At 39.1% G+C, this 18,636-nt stretch overlaps 1 protein-coding gene across 3 annotated transcripts; it reads left to right on the top strand.

Moving 5' to 3' along the window:
• The first annotated feature begins 251 nt into the window (after positions 1–251).
• On the top strand, positions 252–18,424 carry VDAC2 (voltage dependent anion channel 2). Of its 3 annotated transcripts, XM_032796196.2 has the most exons (10): positions 252–574; positions 988–1,048; positions 5,028–5,099; positions 7,147–7,196; positions 10,932–11,084; positions 11,168–11,220; positions 11,785–12,012; positions 13,552–13,702; positions 14,707–14,764; positions 17,869–18,424. In XM_032796196.2, exons 2-10 carry the CDS (start codon positions 1,009–1,011, stop codon positions 17,958–17,960), a joined length of 897 nt encoding a protein of 298 aa, XP_032652087.1. In that variant the 5' UTR covers positions 252–574; positions 988–1,008; the 3' UTR covers positions 17,961–18,424. The 3 variants fall into 3 exon arrangements, with proteins under 3 accessions (XP_032652087.1, XP_074928721.1, XP_074928722.1); XM_075072620.1 differs by lacking the exon at positions 988–1,048 and having other exon boundaries at positions 435–574; XM_075072621.1 differs by lacking the exons at positions 252–574; positions 988–1,048 and adding an exon at positions 596–742.
• Positions 18,425–18,636: the final 212 nt, after the last annotated feature.

Here is an 18,636-nt window from a genome sequence, read left to right on the forward strand (position 1 = left end):
TTTCCCCATCCCAAGAGCGTGAGAGAAGATGGGGATATGATCTCACAGTATTCAATATCCATTCTCACCTACAGACCCCTTCCTGCGAGTATCCCCTCGGTGGCCCCTTCTCTGCCCCAGCCTCTCCCAGCACCTGCCCTCTGAAGCCTCGTCTCGCCCCTCCCCACTCACAGTACCCCCGCCCCGCCTTGTCCCCTCTGCTCCTGCAGCCCCTCCCTTCTCTCTCGGGGCTCAGAGGACCCCTCTGTCGCCTGGGGTTGTCCTCCGCAGCGCCTGCTCGGCGTCGGTCTCCTCCTCCCTTAGCCCTCCGCCGCCGGGCTTCCCGCTTTACCCCCGGGGTGAGGTCGGTGTGTGCCAGCTGAGGGCAAGGTGTTGTCCGAGGCGGGGACCGCGGCGGGGCAGGCGGTTGGTGGGGCGGCCCCGGCTCGTTGGGGTCCTGCGCGGCGGCGGCGGGCGGGTCGACTAGTCAGTCGGTGTCTCCTTCACTTCGTCCTCCAGTTCGAGCGGCCGCAGCCAGCGCGGCCTCCTCACGGCGAGACCCTCCCGGCTCCCCTCGGACAGCCCCGCCGGCCAGGTGACGGGGCGGCCCCGCCTCGGGGCTGGGGTCGCGGGGCTGTGCGAGTGAGGGGAGGTGGGGCAGCCCGCGCCGCTCCGGCCCCTCCCCGGGATTGAGCCCCGTCCCGCGTTGCCCTGCTGGGTAGTGGGCCACTGTCCTGGGAGCCCGGGCTGGGGCCGCGGCTGGGTACGTGGGGCGAGGGGGCGGCTGCGATGCCCGCTCAGAGCAAAGTGGCGAGAGAGCCCGGCCGGCCGGAGTCCTAAGATGGCCGCGTTCACCTTGCAGCCGCGGCGTGTCTGGCTGGGCCTTTGCTCGGAGAGCCAGTTCCCTGCCAGGGCGGTAGCGGGGCGGGCCTGCCCCCCGGTCCATGCTTAGAGAGACCTCACTCACTCACTCATCCTTGAATGTTGATTTTCCCCCCCTCTTTGTAGATTCATTAGATTGGCCTAGCTATGACTTATCCTCCACCATGTTCCCCTCCGCCTCCGAGACGTAAGTAGGGAAAGAGTTTAAGCAAGACTATGGCTAAATATAATTGTTGTAAGATTCTTAGCTGTATAAGATCGGAAAGGACCGATAAATACTGAACTGAAAGGGCTAACATCAGCCCAGCATTCTCCAAAAGGCATCCGTCCTCGACAGGCTTCCTAAAGTTAGTGTCAATACAGTTTCAATCTGCCTAAAAATGCGATCCACCTTCTGATGTTTTAAAATTTACATCAGTCCTCTAAGAGTTCCTCAAGGTGTCTTTAATATGAGGGTGTGAAGGAGTTAGACAGAATACCTTGAGGGAAAGGTGTACTGTGGTAACACTGTACACTAATTGTATTTCTTTAGGGTAGGTTAATAGTATTTTGTTATCTTGTGGTTAAATCACCAGTTGTTTTCCTTCTTTGGTAAAGGGGAAAACTTCATTTGGCTTTCTTGGGAGCAACAATTGTGACCCCATGTTTCCAGGAATGCACAAGGAAAAAGGGATAGCTTGAAGGCACAGATAAAGATGGAGCTGCCATTTGGATCAGTCACAATCAGGAACAAGATTGCTGAAATAGTTGATTTTTCTTCGTAAATTTACAGTTCATAAGTGTCTAGGATTTATAAGTATAATGTTTAAAATCTACCTGGTTAATATTATTTTTTAGTAAAAGAAATTGAAAATTTGAGACTGAATTGAAAAAGAACTGCATCTGACTTCACTTGGGTTGGTTTTGTTAATTGAAATGGAAGGCTGGGAAGTACAGGGTTGATGACAGACAGGGCTTAGCATTATTCTTTCATTGAATGTAGCATTACAGTAGGGTGATTAGATGTCCCGATTTTATGGGGACACTCCTGAGATTTGGGACTCTTTTTATATGAGCTCCTATTACCCACCACCCCTTGTCCTGATATTTCACAGTTGCTATCTGGTCACCCTACATTACAGGAAAGATCATTATAAAAGCATCAAGGACTCATGTTAACCATTGGTCCCTCACTTGATCTATACTAACATAAGATTAAAAATTACAGGCCTGCAGGTTATATTGCATTTTAAGACATAATGACAATATTTTATGGTGATATTCATGCAGTTATAGTCACCATTTATTTGCAGGAAGGACATGTAACAAATATTTAGCAACTTATATGTACCAGTCCAAATGTTTGTTACTGTAATTGAATTAGCATAATTTTCATAGTATTTTTCTAATCTGCAATTTTATTATAAATTGTTTGCTACCTCCTTTAATAACTTTTCATGGCATCTGCATTTTCATGGGATCTGATGCCATAGTATGAGATTATCCTTTTGAATTTGTTTTACTACACAGTAACAAAAGGCTTATTTACTTTATCACTGCCAAAATGTTTTGATGCTGAAGGTTACTATAAAAATGAAATCAGACATAGCTTTTTCTTGGGTGGTGGTGGTGGTTTGGAAGAAGGCCTCAAAATATGTGGCTTAACACTTCATTTTAAAATGCTAATGTTAGAGCTGTTGTTTTAAGTCTGGCTGCACAGTAGGCAATAGGATGGAAAATAGCAAAATTCCCTTTATTGTTTGTGTAGCTCAATCCAAACAACAGCTGTTCATTTCTAAACAATTGAAACATTTTCTAACTTTAAGGTGGTAACTAGTCTGCTATGGCAGCTTTTTTAAACTATTTAAATTGTATATTGTAATTTAAAATTGCTTTGATTAACAAGTTACTAACAAGCTGTTAAAACCTGTAATGTATATGGTCTGCTATTTAATCTATAAATATTAATCACCCTTTTTAAAAGGGCAGGGAGAAACTGCTTCATTGCAATGCCGAGGTTATTCCACTCTTTATTAAGGACATACAACTATTTTTCAGAATAATGAGCTGGCGTAGAGCCTAGAACACTTACCTAAGGGATAGCTGGACTGTATGTGAACGCATTAAAATGAGATTTAGTTACACAGGTACACTTGGCATATGTACTAGCACCATAGAAAGGTAATGTTCAGTCCCAAAACAAAGTATTGTTGTGACTGTTACTTGTTCCTGAATATTGAATTTTCTCTTTACAATAGCTGTTTCTGGTACTTAAAAATTACAGAGAAACATCCTGAAAGTGTGAGTTCTTGAACCTTGCTTTGATCCCGTGTGCTTTAAGGCTCACAGAGATTTCCAAAAATCAGCACTGTGGAATGTCCATTGTCTTCTGCAGGACTTGATTTACCCCTTTTAAAAAAATGAAGTGTGAGCTGCCCTTTTCATCTCAATAGGATGTTAGTCTTTGAAACCTATTGGATGACAATTTAGTGCCCTCCTCTACAAAACAAAATGGAGGCATTGAATGTTCTGACATACAGATTAGTAAAAATGTAAATTCCTTTGTACACTTCCTTCAATAAGGAGGCAAACAGGTGGCACATTAGAGACACCATGAATGTAAAATTTTAGACAAATGTAATTTTTATCTATTAACTTGTAACACAAGATCACTACAACTGAAGGAGATTAGAGAACTTTTCTCTTTATCTGCATACTTTGTTCTTTTGACAACACTCCTTGTCTAGTCAGTTTCAGTGTTTCCCCTTTATAGTTCCTTTTTTATTTTTGGTGCTTTCACATGGGAGATGGGGTTATACACACACTTCACATGTGAAAATATGAAAATGTGACTGTAGAGTTCAAATTGACAATGGCCCTTTTTAAGGTCCTGGTCCTTTTCTGGTTGAAGTCTATGGGAAAGTTCCGACTGAAGGAGATAACAGGCTTGCATTGTGACGAGTTGTTGAATGAGCAGTGATAGATAATCCTGAAGGCCAACATGAGGAGTTGGGTGGTGTTGGGTCTTTGAAAGGGGTGAGTAGTAACCACATTAGAGTGAAAAGCGTTCTAGGCACCCCTAACCTGCCTAAGGCCCCATGCTGAGGGAAGTCTTGCGAAAACTTTGTGCTTCTCCACCCACTTGACCTCACCTTAGTCTGTCCTCCATTGGCTTATAAAGGCTTAAGCTTTCTTGCATTCCCCAGGAAAAGCCTTTATTTGACTCTCACTTTTCTGATAGCTCTCATTGGTTTGGGGGATCTCCACTTAGATCCCGTCAACCTAGCTTCTGTTGCAGAAGTTGTGTCAGAGCAACATGGTATGTTCCTTCTTCAGCAAGGTCTGATCACATTCCCTCTGCCCTGCTCCCAACTCTTGCCAGCATGAGGAAGCAAGAGGTTGGACCACAGAATAGACCCATCTCTCTCTTATAGTAAGGGGATGCATTAACTAGACTAACTAGATTGGTCATTAAATACTTTTTAAAATATTAAAATAACAGATCTAATAATGTCACTAAAAATTGTGACAGAAGTGACATGGTGTTAGCTATAAAATATTTGGCTTCTTCACTGCAGAGTGTGAGTGTGTAGAGTTTCTATAAAGTTTGTCAGAACTGTTGTTGAATTTAATAACCTTATTAGTGTTTATGAATCTCTCTCCTTGAGTTAGATATCTGGTATTAAAACACAGGGCCAAAAATAGATGCAAACTAGATAAACAATCCTGCATGTGTCCTTTCCAAAAAAAAAAAAGAGGAAAAAATCCTGTGGGGTCTTCGCAAAAATATCTCATGGGAATCCTGATGAATATAGTCTGTTGATTTCATCACAATTTCCTACAACTTTCCAGTGCCCCAGTTTAGAATGGCATCTTTCTCCTCTGAAAGCTTTTGCAATTTCTGAAATATGGAGCATTTTACATTTTTAACTAAACATTGGGAAATCCATATTGGAATCTACATGGGGAGGAACTTTGGTAAACCCATGCCACTTTTGAAATAGTCAGTATTCATTCTATGAAAATCTGTAGGTGTATCATGTACTGCTTTAGTTTAAGTCATCTGTTGTTAATTGTCCTGTATATGCGTCCTTGTTGGAAGACACAGTGGGTTTAGAACTAAAGATAGTTTATCTTTAGATGATATGTTTCAATATTAACATAGCTGTTATCTCTTATCTTTCCAGCTCCAATGGCGATCCCTCCATCATATGCAGATCTTGGCAAATCTGCCAGAGATATCTTCAACAAAGGCTATGGTAGGAATAATACTTTAAGAAAAATGCAATATAAAGAAATGTCACTTTGCTGAAGGACATAAAGTTAACATTTTTAATTTGCATATGTTCTGGAATGGTAATTTGTGTGTGCCTGTATACACAGATAAACTCATGGATTTAATTAAATTGGAGGAAGCTCATACAAGAGCAGCAAAATGGTTAGAGACCTTGTGGTACTGACTTGAAGAAAAATTAGACACACACACTGGCTAATTAGAAGTTAATAGATGGGAAAGAAGTATGTAAATATCTGATGTAAACAACAAGGAAGGAATGGGTTTTATAGTAGAACTCTAGGGAGGAAGGTGTGGTCTTGTAGTTAAGACAGCTGACTAGCAATCAAGAACTGAGGTTCAAGTCCCAGCTCCTATGGCCTGGTCTACACTTGAAAGTTATCTTGGAATAATTGTTGGTTAGGTATGGGACTTTAATTATATCTGTTTAAAAAAAGAACACATTGTATTGATGAACCCCCTAGAGTGGACACAGTTGTTAGACATAAAGGTGCCATATGCTGGTGGTTGTTTCCTGTGCTGTATTGGAATAGCTATACCAGTGCAAAGCTCTTTTTGTACTTGTATAACTGCATTCACACTTTGGGGTTGTGCTGCTTTAAGCAGATGTACTTAAAACAACATGACTTTCAGGTATTAAAATGCCTCTGTGACCTTGGGGATCACATTGTAGGTCAGAATCCTCCAATGAGTTCCTGCTAGGCAAGACCCCTGGAATCTCATGGACTTCACTGGGGCTCTGCAGAGCACGGTAGTCTGCCAGACTTTATTGCAGGATTGGGGCCGTAATCTGTGTTTCAGTTCCCAATCTTCTGCTTGTATCATCTATCTGTCTCTCTTTCCTCACACTCTTATTTATTTAAAGTGTGATTTCTTCAGGGTAGAGACTGTCTTTTACTGTGTATTTGGACAACATATAACTGGCTAGGGCTTCTAGGTACTATTGTAATATCAAATATAAAAACTTTGAGGTCTGTTAGACTGTAGCTTAGAAACCTGTTGCTTGGGACATGTAATTGGACTTGACTAGATAACTATGACAGGAAGTATCAGAGGGGTAACCGTGTTAGTCTGGATCTGTAAAAGCAGCAGAGAATCCTGTGGCACCTTATAGACTAACAGACGTTTTGGAGCGTGAGCTTTCGTGGGTGAGTATTCACCCACGAAAGCTCACACTCCAAAACGTCTGTTAGTCTATAAGGTGCCACAGGATTCTCTGCTGCTATGATAGGAAGCAACCTTACAGTGGCAAAGAAGTAGAGGGTATGACTGATTCTTGTGTGTGTATAACTTCTGATTATTTTAAAGCTGAATAAATCAGCTTGTGTGGTGTGGGCTCTTGTATTGAGCATCCTTCAGGAGGCTTCATGGGAGTGTGTGTGTGTAAATCTCACCCTGTCAATATAAGAATGACATTTCTGGAAAAAAAACAAAAAATCCTAAATCTAATTATTTGCTTAGTATAATATAAAGTACAGCTAATTGTCAGAAGGGTGACAATATAAAAATGGCACCTTCTTAAATTTACTCCCTTTGTGTATTTGGAACTGTATTTCCTAGTTTATTTGAGTCCTAACCCTTGTTAGCTCTGTTGACTCAGTAGTGCTATAGAATAAACTGTATTCCATTCTGGTTCACACATCAGCATAACTTCAAGCTAAATTCAGACTTCAGAATCTTTTACTGGTGGCAGCATAAAAGCCAGAAAGGGCACAATTTGTCTTTGAGAGGCAGAGTTGAATTTGTGGAGTAGACAAAAACAAAAAACTTTCATTTAGTTAACTGAGAAAATATCCCCTAGTAGTCATTGGTGTACAATAAACAGCCTTCGCTATTCCTTTTTTCACTTTAGAGTTTGAGAGAACACTACTCAGTTCAACACTGACTACAAATGTTTCAACGTTCATAGGATTTATACCGCTCTCGTCAATGGCTGAAGTATTTTTTTTAATTTTTTGCTTAAAAAAATGCACACACTTTAAAGTTATTACAGTGTACTTTTTTATCTTAAGGTTTTGGGCTGGTGAAACTGGATGTGAAAACAAAGTCTGCAAGCGGGGTGGTGAGTTTTAAATTCACAGTATTTTTGATTAATGTGCTCTAATTTTCTTGCTTATCAAAGGGATTTTTTATGGACAAAGTTAGCTAGTTGACAGAATCCTTTGATAAGTGTTTGCTGTACAGTACATTTCAGCAGGCCATAGAGATCTGCAGCTCCAAACATAAATCACATTGCCATGTATGCTGACATGCAGTAGTCAGAAGTGGTTGTTCTGTTGTCTTTGTAAAGTTGCTAGCAGGGTATATTTTGGCTGTCACTCATTTTGTGTGTAAAAATGAACGAATAGTAGAACCACTTTTAAAGGTAAAACTGATATCAGACTATATATAGAAATGTAATTTAGTTTTCTCTGAATATTCTTTGATTCTGTTTGTGCTCAGTGTAACTCTCAAGACCCTTGTAGTACTGCTGAAAAGGATCTGGGAGTTATAGTGGATTACAAAAATGAGTCAACAATGAGATGCAGCTGTGAAAAAGGCTAATACCATTCTGGGATCTATTAACAGCAGTGTTGTATGTAAAATATAGGAAGTAACTGTCCTCCTGTATTCATCATTGGTAAGGTATCAGTGGAGTATTGTGTTCAGTTCTGGGCGCCACATTTTAAGAAATTGGAGAGAGTCCAGAAAAGAGCAACAAAAATGATTAAAAGGTTAAGAGAACCTGATCTATGAGGAAAGGTTTAAAAAAACTGGACATGTTAAGTCTTGAAAAAGGAAGGCTGGAGTGGGATCGGGGAGACCTGATAAATCTTCAGATATGTTAATGACTGTTGTAAAGAGGATGGTGATCAATTGTTCTCCATGTCCACTGAAGGTAGGACAAGAAGTAATGGGCTTAATCCGCAGCAAGGGAGACTTAGGTTAGATATTAGGAAGAACTTTCTAATTATAAGGGTAGTTGAGCTCTAGAATAGGCTTCCAAGGGAATTTTCAAAATCTCCAGTGATGGAGATTCCACAAACACCTGTCAGGGGTAGTCTGTAATTACTTGGTCCTGCCACAGTCCAGGCGGCTGGACTTGTTGACTTCTTGAGGTCCCTTCCAGCCCTACATTTCTATAAATCTAATTCCATACTAGTGAACACTGAAACAACAGTTTCACCAATCACTTTGACCCCCGACTCTGACCAATGCTGGATTCTTGAGCAGGAGACACATTGTTCAGTATTTTGCCCTGGGGGATATTTCTGTCTGAATCAGCAGAATAGTTTACAAACTGAAGAATGAAGGTTGATGGCCATTGTAGTGTCATACTAATTATATTTCATGAAAACGTCTAACCTTTTAAACATCTTACTAAAGCCTGATCTACACCAAAAAGTTTTTCTGCCATAGTTTTGTTGGTTAGGGGTGTGTGCGGGTGTGGAAAATCACACTCTTGATTAACATGGCTATGCTGGCAAAAGCCTCAGGATAGATAGCTATATCAGCAGAAAAATCTTTTGTCTGGTACAGATTATTCCTTCTGAGGGAACAGGTTCAAGCTGTGCCAGAAAAAGAAGCTCGCTTGCGGTCTCTCCACTAGTGCTCTCCTGGTATAGCTATATTGGCAAACACTCTTAAAATCTATAATAATATCTGGAGATATATCTCATAGAGCTGGAAGAACCCCAAAGGGTCATTGAGTCCAGCCCCCTGTCTTCACTAGCAGGACCAAGTACTGATTTTGCCCCAGATCCCTAAGTGGCCCCCTCAAGGATTGAACTCACAACCCTGGGTTTAGCAGGCCAATGCTGTAGTGTAGATAAGGCATAAGCTATTTATCACTAATAGTCTTCAGCCTTTAGTTGCTATCTTGATTTATGGAATCACAGTCTGCCTTAAATAGTAGGTATTCCTTAAAGAAAAAGGTGACTGCTACAGGCAAACAGGCTTCTGCACAACTTGAATTCCAGTTTTTTTTCTTCCCTTTAGTTTACTAGGGACTGCTACCATGTCTGGAATGCTGTGTTTTGCACAGACATCTAGTGGCTAAATAATATGCTGCAAGTAAACATCACTCAGTCAAAGTTAATTTTTCATATAAAGCTACCTCATTTAATAAATTTAAAGTTGTCTTAACTTAAGGTAAATCTTTAGCAACACATTCTGGCATTCATATACCTCCTTTATCTACAGGAAATCTAGATATTCCTTCAGTGTATGGTGAGATTGATACAATACTCCAGAAATGTTTGGTTTAAACATACTCGTCACATAAAATGAATGCCCCCTCTAGTAGTAGTAAATGCATATAGTACCTTAAGGAGTGGATAGCTAATTCTAGTGGGTGTAAGGGAAAACAGGGCTTGTCTACATGGTACATCAGTGCACATCAAAGGGGTGTGAATTCTAAAGCACACCAATGTGTTGCATATTAACTGGCCCAAATAGACCCTGCTGGCATTAAATAAAAGTTCCCTAATACGTATGCCCAAGCACGGTCTACCTGGGCCAGTTAGTGTGCCACATGTTGGCATGCTTTTGAATTCACACCCATCTAGTGTGCACTGCTGCATCATATAGACAAATCCACAGCCAGGCATATCTTGGGTCAAAATTTACATATATATAATTTTTTTTTTTTAAATTAAAGACCATCAGAAACTTTTTCATATCATTAATAAAATGGAGTGGAAAGACTGTTTAACAAGTATCCCCTGCAGCACTTGCTAGCCAAACACTTCAGCATTGTGCCCATGTTTATTTTTAGATTTTCAAAATTAGATGGATATTAGGTAGATATTGACTAGTCTTTCCATTTTCCAAGAAAAGAGATGTAAAAAGTAAAGAAGGTAAGTAGCAAGAAGCAGCTAGTGTTTATAACTTTCATTTTTAATAACTAAGGTGCTGTTTGTAATATAAATAACTGCAATGTTTATTTTAAAATAACTTAGCGTAATAGTTATCCATTGAGAGTCCTGAATCTAAAAAATTATTATTCTGTGTAAGGAATGGAAGTCTGTTAATAAACTTACTATCAGTTAATGTTACAGTCTCCCTATGTAATTATATTTTTACTTGGGAGTCCTGACTCACTTGTGTGGCTATTAAAATCCCTAGTTAAGAACCAAAGTGCTGCCCTTTAGTCTAGAGCCTTAGGTTCAAATCATTTTTCGATTGCAACTGTAAAATTCTTCTAATCCCTGAGTGTTTATTTTAAAATGTATATGTAGGGCCATCTCACAATTGTAGCATGATAGTCTCTCTTTGGGCACTAAGGATTGGAATAGCAATAGTATTATATGAGGATTGCAGCATGTTGGCAGAGTTATCTGGGATACTGTCTGCACTGGGCCTGGCTCTGATCAGTGATATTAGTCCCTTCAATAATATGAGCACCAAACTCACCTCTGTACTTGTAATAACATTTTTTTTGCTTTTTAAGGAAACAATGACTTGAACAAATTGCTTCAGAAAGTAGTGTAAAGCATGAACTACACTGAATAGTATAGTTCAATTGCTTATAGCACAGTGGACTTCCTTGCTTTGGAATTGGGTTTTACATTTTTGAACTGTGTAGTATCAGCACGTACACTGCTATCTCCTGGTTAAGTTTGAAAATCTGGAAGATCCTTTTTAGCAAATTGTTACAAAAGGGGGGTGGATATAATTCAAACTGGTTGACCAGGACAATGCTACCTTACAGTTGTTTACATGGTTTAGTTTTTTAAGTTTTAAAAAAAGATACCTTTACCATGTGAGACTTTCTGGGATGTGTGCAACTCAGAAATAACCTATACTGTCTTACTAGGAATTCACAACAGCTGGTTCATCAAACACAGACACAGGGAAAGTGAATGGGAGCTTGGAGACCAAATACAAATGGGCTGAGTATGGTCTGACTTTCACAGAAAAATGGAACACAGATAACACTCTGGGAACAGAAATTGCGATTGAAGATCAGGTAACAGATTGACAAACTACTTGTATTTAATTTTTTCACTTAGCCAGCGGATCTGAGCTAATAGTTTTTGTTCCCCTCATTAGATTGCCAAAGGTTTGAAGCTAACGTTTGACACAACCTTCTCACCAAACACGGGGTAAGAGTTTTTTTTGTTTTTGTTAAGATTGTACTTTTTGGCATGCTAAGGAGAATAACTTTGCATGTAAAGATCAAATGAATATTTAATAGGTTAATATAACTGTGAATGAAGATTATGTATATGGCTTGAAATTGGTGGCTCAAAACTACTGCTGTTAATCCAGGCTGTTATTTTTGAATGTGCCTCCTTGGGATGCTGATGCAAAATGTTTTGCTCCTTAACAGGATAGTTGGCACCCTAATGAGAGAATTAGATTTGTTAGAATAGTACTCAAGGCTCTGCTAGCACAAATATAACATAATACTTTATTGGGAGTTTTGGGCGGGATAAGGAAGTAAAGAAAGTTCTTCATTCCTTAGTCTTCAAGTGTATAATCCTTGTGTTTTCTGAAACTTTCTCATGGGCTGTTGCATTTTGGTTCCATGACTGGTCAGTTATGTCTTGCCCCAACTTGACACCTATTCGCTAATGGCCTTTGTGTGCCTACTGCAGGTTAAGTAGTAAAAATTAGACTGATGGTAGAGGATGAAGCCTTTTTAAAAAATAATTTCTTTGCTTCAGGAAGAAAAGTGGCAAAATTAAGTCATCTTATAAACGTGAATGCGTAAATCTTGGTTGTGATGTTGACTTCGATTTTGCTGGACCTGCGATCCATGGCTCGGCTGTCGTTGGTTACGAGGGCTGGCTTGCTGGTTATCAGATGACTTTTGACAGTGCCAAATCGAAGCTGACAAGGAATAACTTCTCTGTGGGTTACAAAACTGGAGACTTCCAACTGCACACTAACGTGTGAGTATTAAAAAACTGTATTTGAGAAGCTAGTGGTAAGAGTATTCCTAAGCTTCAAATTCTGAATTAATAGCACTTGTTTGTGAAAGTGTCAAATATGCTCTGTGTGAGAGAACCTCATATAGAATTAATCAGGGTAAGACATGAGATTTTCTTTACCTGATCAGTAATTACTTCTGTACCTCTTTTCAGTTTAGTGTTTATAGCTTGTTTTCTAACTACTTTGTTACATGAAGTAATTTCTGTAATATATGCATTGTAATCTGCAAAATATAGAAAGCAAATACCAAAAGTGTTATGTTTACAAAGTAGACTGAAGTATCTGTCCCCCTCCTTGCAATTGGGAAAACTGCATTACAATAATACACTTGTTCCCTGTGATCTCTTACAGGAAATAGTTATGAGCAGTTACAGTTGGCATGATATAGTTAAAATAAATATGCTTTGCCAGTGCCTTTAATTCTTAGGCCCTTTCTTTTTGCCCTGAAAGGGAACTTTAACATAGGAAGCCCTCAAGTTTATGAAATCTAACCATACTTGGCAAAGCATATAGTTTTTGTGGGTTTTCTCACCTTCCTGCTGACTTCTCAGGCTGAATGATTGTGAGAATGGTGCATTACTGATGTCTCAGTGATGTTAACTTAAATCTGCATGGTGTTAAGGTAGGAAGCAACTTACTGGTATTCACTGGAGTCAAATTACACACTTGCGCACTGCTCCCCTTCTAAAAAAGAAGGAGAGGAGGGGGAATTAAGACAATATAAATTTTAACCAGGATTGTTCAGACTTGCAGTGAACAGCCTTCAAAGTTTATTAAAAGATTTGAAAATGGTATTGCTTTTCTAGAATAAAACGTCCTTTGACTTTTTTCTTACCAGTAATACTATAATGCTACTTAGAAACATCATTTCCAGTAACCACAAGATTATTCTGAATATTTGCCTCTGATTTTTAACTTGCCATGTCTGTATCAAACATTTCATACTCTTCATTAGTTTCAGCACTAAACAGAGGTTTTTGCCATGAACTCAATGGAACTAGGATTTTGTGGGGAGGGATAGCGTAGTGGTTTGAGCATTGGCCTGCTAAACCCATGGTTGTGAGTTCAGTCCTTGAGGGGGCCATTTAGGGATCTGGAGCAAAAATCTGCCTGGCGATTGGTCCTGCTTTGAGCAGGGGGTTGGACTAGATGACCTCCTGAGGTCTCTTCCAATCCTGATATTCTATGAGGGAGGAATTTACCTCGAGTATTTATGAGCTTAATTGTGCAAGTGAACATATTAGTATCACCCTTAGCAATATAATTACCGGAGTAAGCTTGTTTCATGGACTCTGCTAAAATAGCTTATTCTTCCTTGCAAACTACATTTATCTGCCCTCCTTTTTAATGTCTTATAATGGAAAAATAAATTAGTGTCGTGTTTAAAATACAAAAAAATCCCCAGGTGAGTAAAACTTTAAAAGCTAAATATAAGTGTAGGACTTTATATTTTATACACATAAACCTGTAATTTAATTTCACTTGCAAATATCTTGCAGCAATGACGGGTCAGAATTTGGTGGCTCAATTTACCAGAAAGTGAGTGACAATCTTGATACTGCTGTAAATCTAGCTTGGACAGCAGGCAGCAACAGCACTCGTTTTGGTATTGCAGCTAAATACCAGTTGGATTCCACTGCTTCCATCTCTGTAAGTATGGCATTAAGCTTCCTCTTGCTCTGTGTAAATATACAACTGGATATCTTTTATAGTAGTATAAATTTCTATATTGATATGGAACGGTCAAGAAGTATGCCAGTTACTCTTCTGTATCACTAATGTAAAGGTCTGTGATAGCCCAGATGTTAACAACGAAATCTTGTAAAGTAACTGTGATTTACTTTTTCTACAGAAAGTCATCTTAGTATGCCTATAGTAACACAATTCAGTGCCTTACACATTAAATCACTCTAGAGAGGTGGTTCAGACACTTTTTCAGATTACTGCACCGGGTTCCCATGCTGAGAACTGTTCTGTATCAGTCAGCACCCTATGTACAATAGACCTTGGCTTGCTCTAGTTTAACTTCAGTTTTGAAGTGAGTAGTGTCCGTGCAACAGATATCATTGGGTCTAGAATAAGATTCTTGCAAGCCTGAACTTCTAGTGCTGGTGCACATACTATTGATTGAGAGCATTACAATGATGGTTAGCATAGAAATGTACCAGTCCAGTAAACTGCATGGTCATTCCTTGATTTGAGTGAATCAATGGCATTCTGTTTCTTCAATGAATACTATTAGATATTGTGGCTTGTTCTGATAGAGTTAATCTCAGAAGCATTAAAAATAAAAGGGTGAATTGGCTCTCTTCCTAGAAAAGTCTTAATCCCTGTTACCTGAAATGTTTGTTTGTGTTGGAATGTGGTTTGAAAGGTAAATTTCTGCCTGCCCACTCAAACTATATATTATTATCCCTCTGGGGGGGTGTGTGTGTGTGTGTGTGTGTGTGTCCTTGTTGTTTCATTTTGCCGGGGAGGGGAGTAGTGTATCCAGTAAATACAAAGATACTGCAAAATATAAACTGGCTTTAAATTTGTGATGTCTGTTCTTGGTGACAGCTGTTATAGTCACTGCAGGGTTATAGCAAAGAACGTTCTTTCATAGTTTTCTTTTGAATTGCTGTTTCTTAACTCAGCTTTTCGTTTTGTTGCAGGCAAAAGTGAACAACTCTAGTTTAGTTGGAGTGGGTTACACCCAGACCTTGAGGCCAGGTAAATGTTTTATAAATAAATCACTTCACTGCAGTCATGCATTCCTAGGTATTATGCATAGAACTGCTGTTGAAATATTATCTATACACTCATGCCAGTTACAGTAGATGGCTTCTCTTTCCTCTCTTCAGAATGACTATCTCTGCAGTCTTTCTCCCTTTCAATCTATATTGGAGGCTAACTCGTGCTTGGACAGTTTCATATACCATAAACTAAAACTCCTACTGAGTTTGAGTTCTGCTTAGCTAAATCCAATGGCATCCAATGGAATATTTAGGGCTAAGTGTGTCCTCCATTTTGTTTTCCAGTAGGATGGATTTCAAATGTGTTCCAAACTCAGTGCAGTGTTATGCTGCAATGACAACAAGCAAGTCTAATAATCTTAATTTAACCAGAACATTTTTGTTGGTAGTATCCTGGGAGGTCTAACCATCATTCATAGAACATGTCCAGTTGTCATCTGGCTGGTATCCATTAATCATCTTCTTACAGCAGAGTGAAAGAACTGTTTGTTTTGTTTTTTGAATACCTAATTCACATTAAAACTATTATGAAGATATTAAGCAAGTGCAGTAATTTACACATCCTTTGACTACCAGCTAACAGTTGATCTGGTAATCAAAGGATGTGTAAATTACTGCACTTGGTAACAGTGTTCAGTGATTGTCCATTTGTGCTGTTTAAGTCACTTCTGGTTATAAAACACGATAGTGAATAAACCACTAAGACACCAGACTTATGTGAGAAAAAGCTGACCTGTTTTTGGTCTTGGGTTGAGCATGTTCTGTCCAAATAGCATTAACACCATATACACAGTGGGGCTGTCTTGTGGAGCAAACTCATTCAGCGTAGTTTTGTTTCAGAAATGAAGCAACTTCTGGTTTAGAAAACAGTTAACTGCTAGTGTATTAAAACATATGGGGACTCATCTTTGTGGTTGACAAGAAGAGATAATGCCTCTCAAAATTTCCATTGCATACCTTGGATGATTGCAGCTGCTGCTTTTGTGGGGGGAGGAGGATGAAATCCTAGGACAAACACATGGGCAGAAGGAGGAAGAGGCTCTTTCTGTTCTTAAAAACTAAGGAAATTCCCGGAAAAAAATTTGTTCATATCCATAACTTAAAGATAAATGCTTTCAGGAAGGTTGCGGTTTGCAAAAACGCACAAGAAAATTTAGAGTTAGGATTAAAAACTAATGAGAAATTCCAAACACTTCATGCATGCAGTTAAAGGTAGCTGAACTGCTCTTAGTCTGCTCCATATCTGAGAAACTCAGCCTGCTTTATCTATCCATTTACAAACACTGTGTTATCAGACACTACTAAAAATAGAATGCTTTATTCTTAATTGCCTCCGGGTTGTGCCTTCTTTACTCAGCAAACTATTTGACTGCATTCGTCCTGTTTTCCTAATCAGGAACTGGTAGTCACTCCTCTGCTCCTTATTAAGGGCCTGATTCTGTCTAATACGAAGGGATCCTCATATCTCTATGTGCAAGTGCATGATCCAGGTGACAGATACAGCATGTGTATAATGGAGACCTCAAACCAATTATAAACCAGGGCTGTGTAGGGCACACTTATAAATGGAAAGCTTTGTAAGTACGTTGGCTGTTCGTATTGCATGCACAGGCTGGAGGATTTTTTTCTAAATCTGTGATCCAGAACACCACTATGTCTTGGGGGAAAAAAGGAGTATGCCAAGGAAGTTGGAATTTTTAAGTGGGGGACAGAGTTGACACAACTTAGTATTTAATTGTTCTGTATTTCCAAATATTTGGGTTTCTTGTAGATTTTTAACCTTACAGGTGACTTGCAATCAACTGGAAAAAAAAGTTGTTTGTTTTTTTTCCCCCTTGTGTACTGCTTTCTGATACGTTAAGAAGGCCTGAAAACTTTTTGGTTTTTAATGTATTTTTTTTTTCTGGGTTGCTTCAAATGCTTTCTGGATCTCAGATTAGTGAGTTATAAATCTACCCATTTGTGTTAGCATTCCTTTGCTCTGATCAAGGTTTTGGGGCAGGGAGTGGAATCTAAATAACTTTCAGTATACAGGATCTTAATTTGATTTTAATTAGGGTCGTCAGAAGGGACTCAGTAGCTTACTGAATCTAGTCTCTTTCCCTGCTGAGATCGTTGTGGGCTCAGACAAAAAGATACTTCTAGATTCTTTCTCTCTGTTAGGGGATAGTTTTAGTAGATGCACATGAAAATAAGATGGTCTCTTTCATTCCTCACTGTCTTCCTCCAAAGGACTTGTATCTGATTTTACTGATTGCTGATAGGTCTCTAAACAGCTAGGATTAAGGTAGCTTCATTCTCAAAATTGCACTCTTTTTCTTCATGTTTATGGAAGTTGTTCTGTTTGGGCAAAAATACATCTTGTGCATTATCTCTAATCCTCCCTCTAAGGGTTGGCGGGGAAGCCATCATCGCACTTTTCCTAAATGGCTATCTCATATACTTAGCATATTTTTCTCTGTGACACCTATAATGCATGAAAGGGCTCATTTCCATATTAAGTATCAGAGGGGTAGCCGTGTTAGTCTGGATCTGTAAAAAGCAATAGAGTCCTGTGGCACCTTTATAGACTAACAAATGTATTGGAGCATAAGCTTTTTGTGGGTGAATACCCACTTCGTCAGCATCTGACGAAGTGGGTATTCACCCACAAAAGCTTATGCTCCAATGCATTTGTTAGTCTATAAGGTGCCACAGGACTCTATTGCTTTTTTCCATATTAATTTGAGTAAATAAATAATCTCATAAATCCAATATATAAAATGTAATACTTATATAGAATTTGCATGTTTTTTTAGTTCTGTATGAAGCAGTTGCATTTTATATGCCCCCCAGATTGTCATTTGGTCCCTACAATTGTTGTTCAACTTAGTTTTGTACAACTTTTCTTTTAAAAGCTAAATGGAGTTGATGTATGTAAGTAGAAATTGCTTTAAAACTTGCTTTACTATTGAATTACTACCTTGGAAAATAATTGTAATTGAATTTGGACTTGTGATGAAACAAAGGCTTGTTGGTTGATACAATGGCTAGCACTTTCAGATTCCATGTTGTTGACACGGGATTGTTTTAATCTTACAGGTGTGAAGCTTACACTCTCCGCCCTGGTAGATGGGAAGAGCATCAATTCTGGAGGTCATAAACTTGGTCTTGGTCTGGAGTTGGAAGCTTAAAACAGCTGAAGAAACTGCTGCAAGGAAGGGATATCAGAAGAATTTGGCCTTAAAAATGTATTTCCAATGTGATCAGCAGGCTTTTTTTCCCAAGAGGGATGACCTAGAACAAGAGCTGTATTCAAAGTATTTTAGACAGTTACTTGTTAGCTGGTTTCTGGTTAAATTGGTTACCTATCTAGTTATCAATTCTGCATTAGTGCAGTCACTTCTACATTATTTAAATGTATTTAACTGTTTAATGCGCTACCCACAAATAATGAAATAGACCTTTATGAAAACTGTACAATTGTGTGCATGTTTGTTTTTATGTTCCTTTTAACATTTTGATATTGCCATTGAATGAGAAATGGATCAGTGGATGTTTTGAAATGAGGTCAGCAATTTTGTTAAATCACCTTAATTAGAAATACTTTTGGTATCCCAAGACAACTCAAATTATGAATAAAACAAATACACACACATTTGTGCCTCCAAATATTTTAAGAGTTTAGCTATTGCTAGGGCTCAGTGAGCTTTAGTTTACTTATAAAATCATTGTAGTGCCACACACCTTAGTGATCGTGAGCTTCCGTTATGGGCCCAGTCCTTTTGACCACATGTTGAAGCAAGCAGGTTTCTGCTGAGGACGATTGAATGGGAACTCCTTTAGGAGCCAGTGAACCTCATCCCTTGA

This window comes from Chelonoidis abingdonii, chromosome 15, assembly GCF_003597395.2.
Source record: "Chelonoidis abingdonii isolate Lonesome George chromosome 15, CheloAbing_2.0, whole genome shotgun sequence".
Classification (NCBI taxonomy): Eukaryota; Metazoa; Chordata; order Testudines; family Testudinidae; genus Chelonoidis; species Chelonoidis abingdonii.

What these genes read in the sequence shown, in the direction of transcription:
- VDAC2 (XM_032796196.2), top strand. Translation starts at nt 1,009, where the DNA reads ATGACTTATCCTCCACCATGTTCCCCTCCGCCTCCGAGAC. An exon ending in TATCTTCAACAAAGGCTATG is followed by an intron (nt 5,100 to 7,146) that starts GTAGGAATAATA and finishes TTTTATCTTAAG; the next exon opens with GTTTTGGGCTGGTGAAACTG. An exon ending in ACCTTCTCACCAAACACGGG is followed by an intron (nt 11,221 to 11,784) that starts GTAAGAGTTTTT and finishes TCTTTGCTTCAG; the next exon opens with GAAGAAAAGTGGCAAAATTA.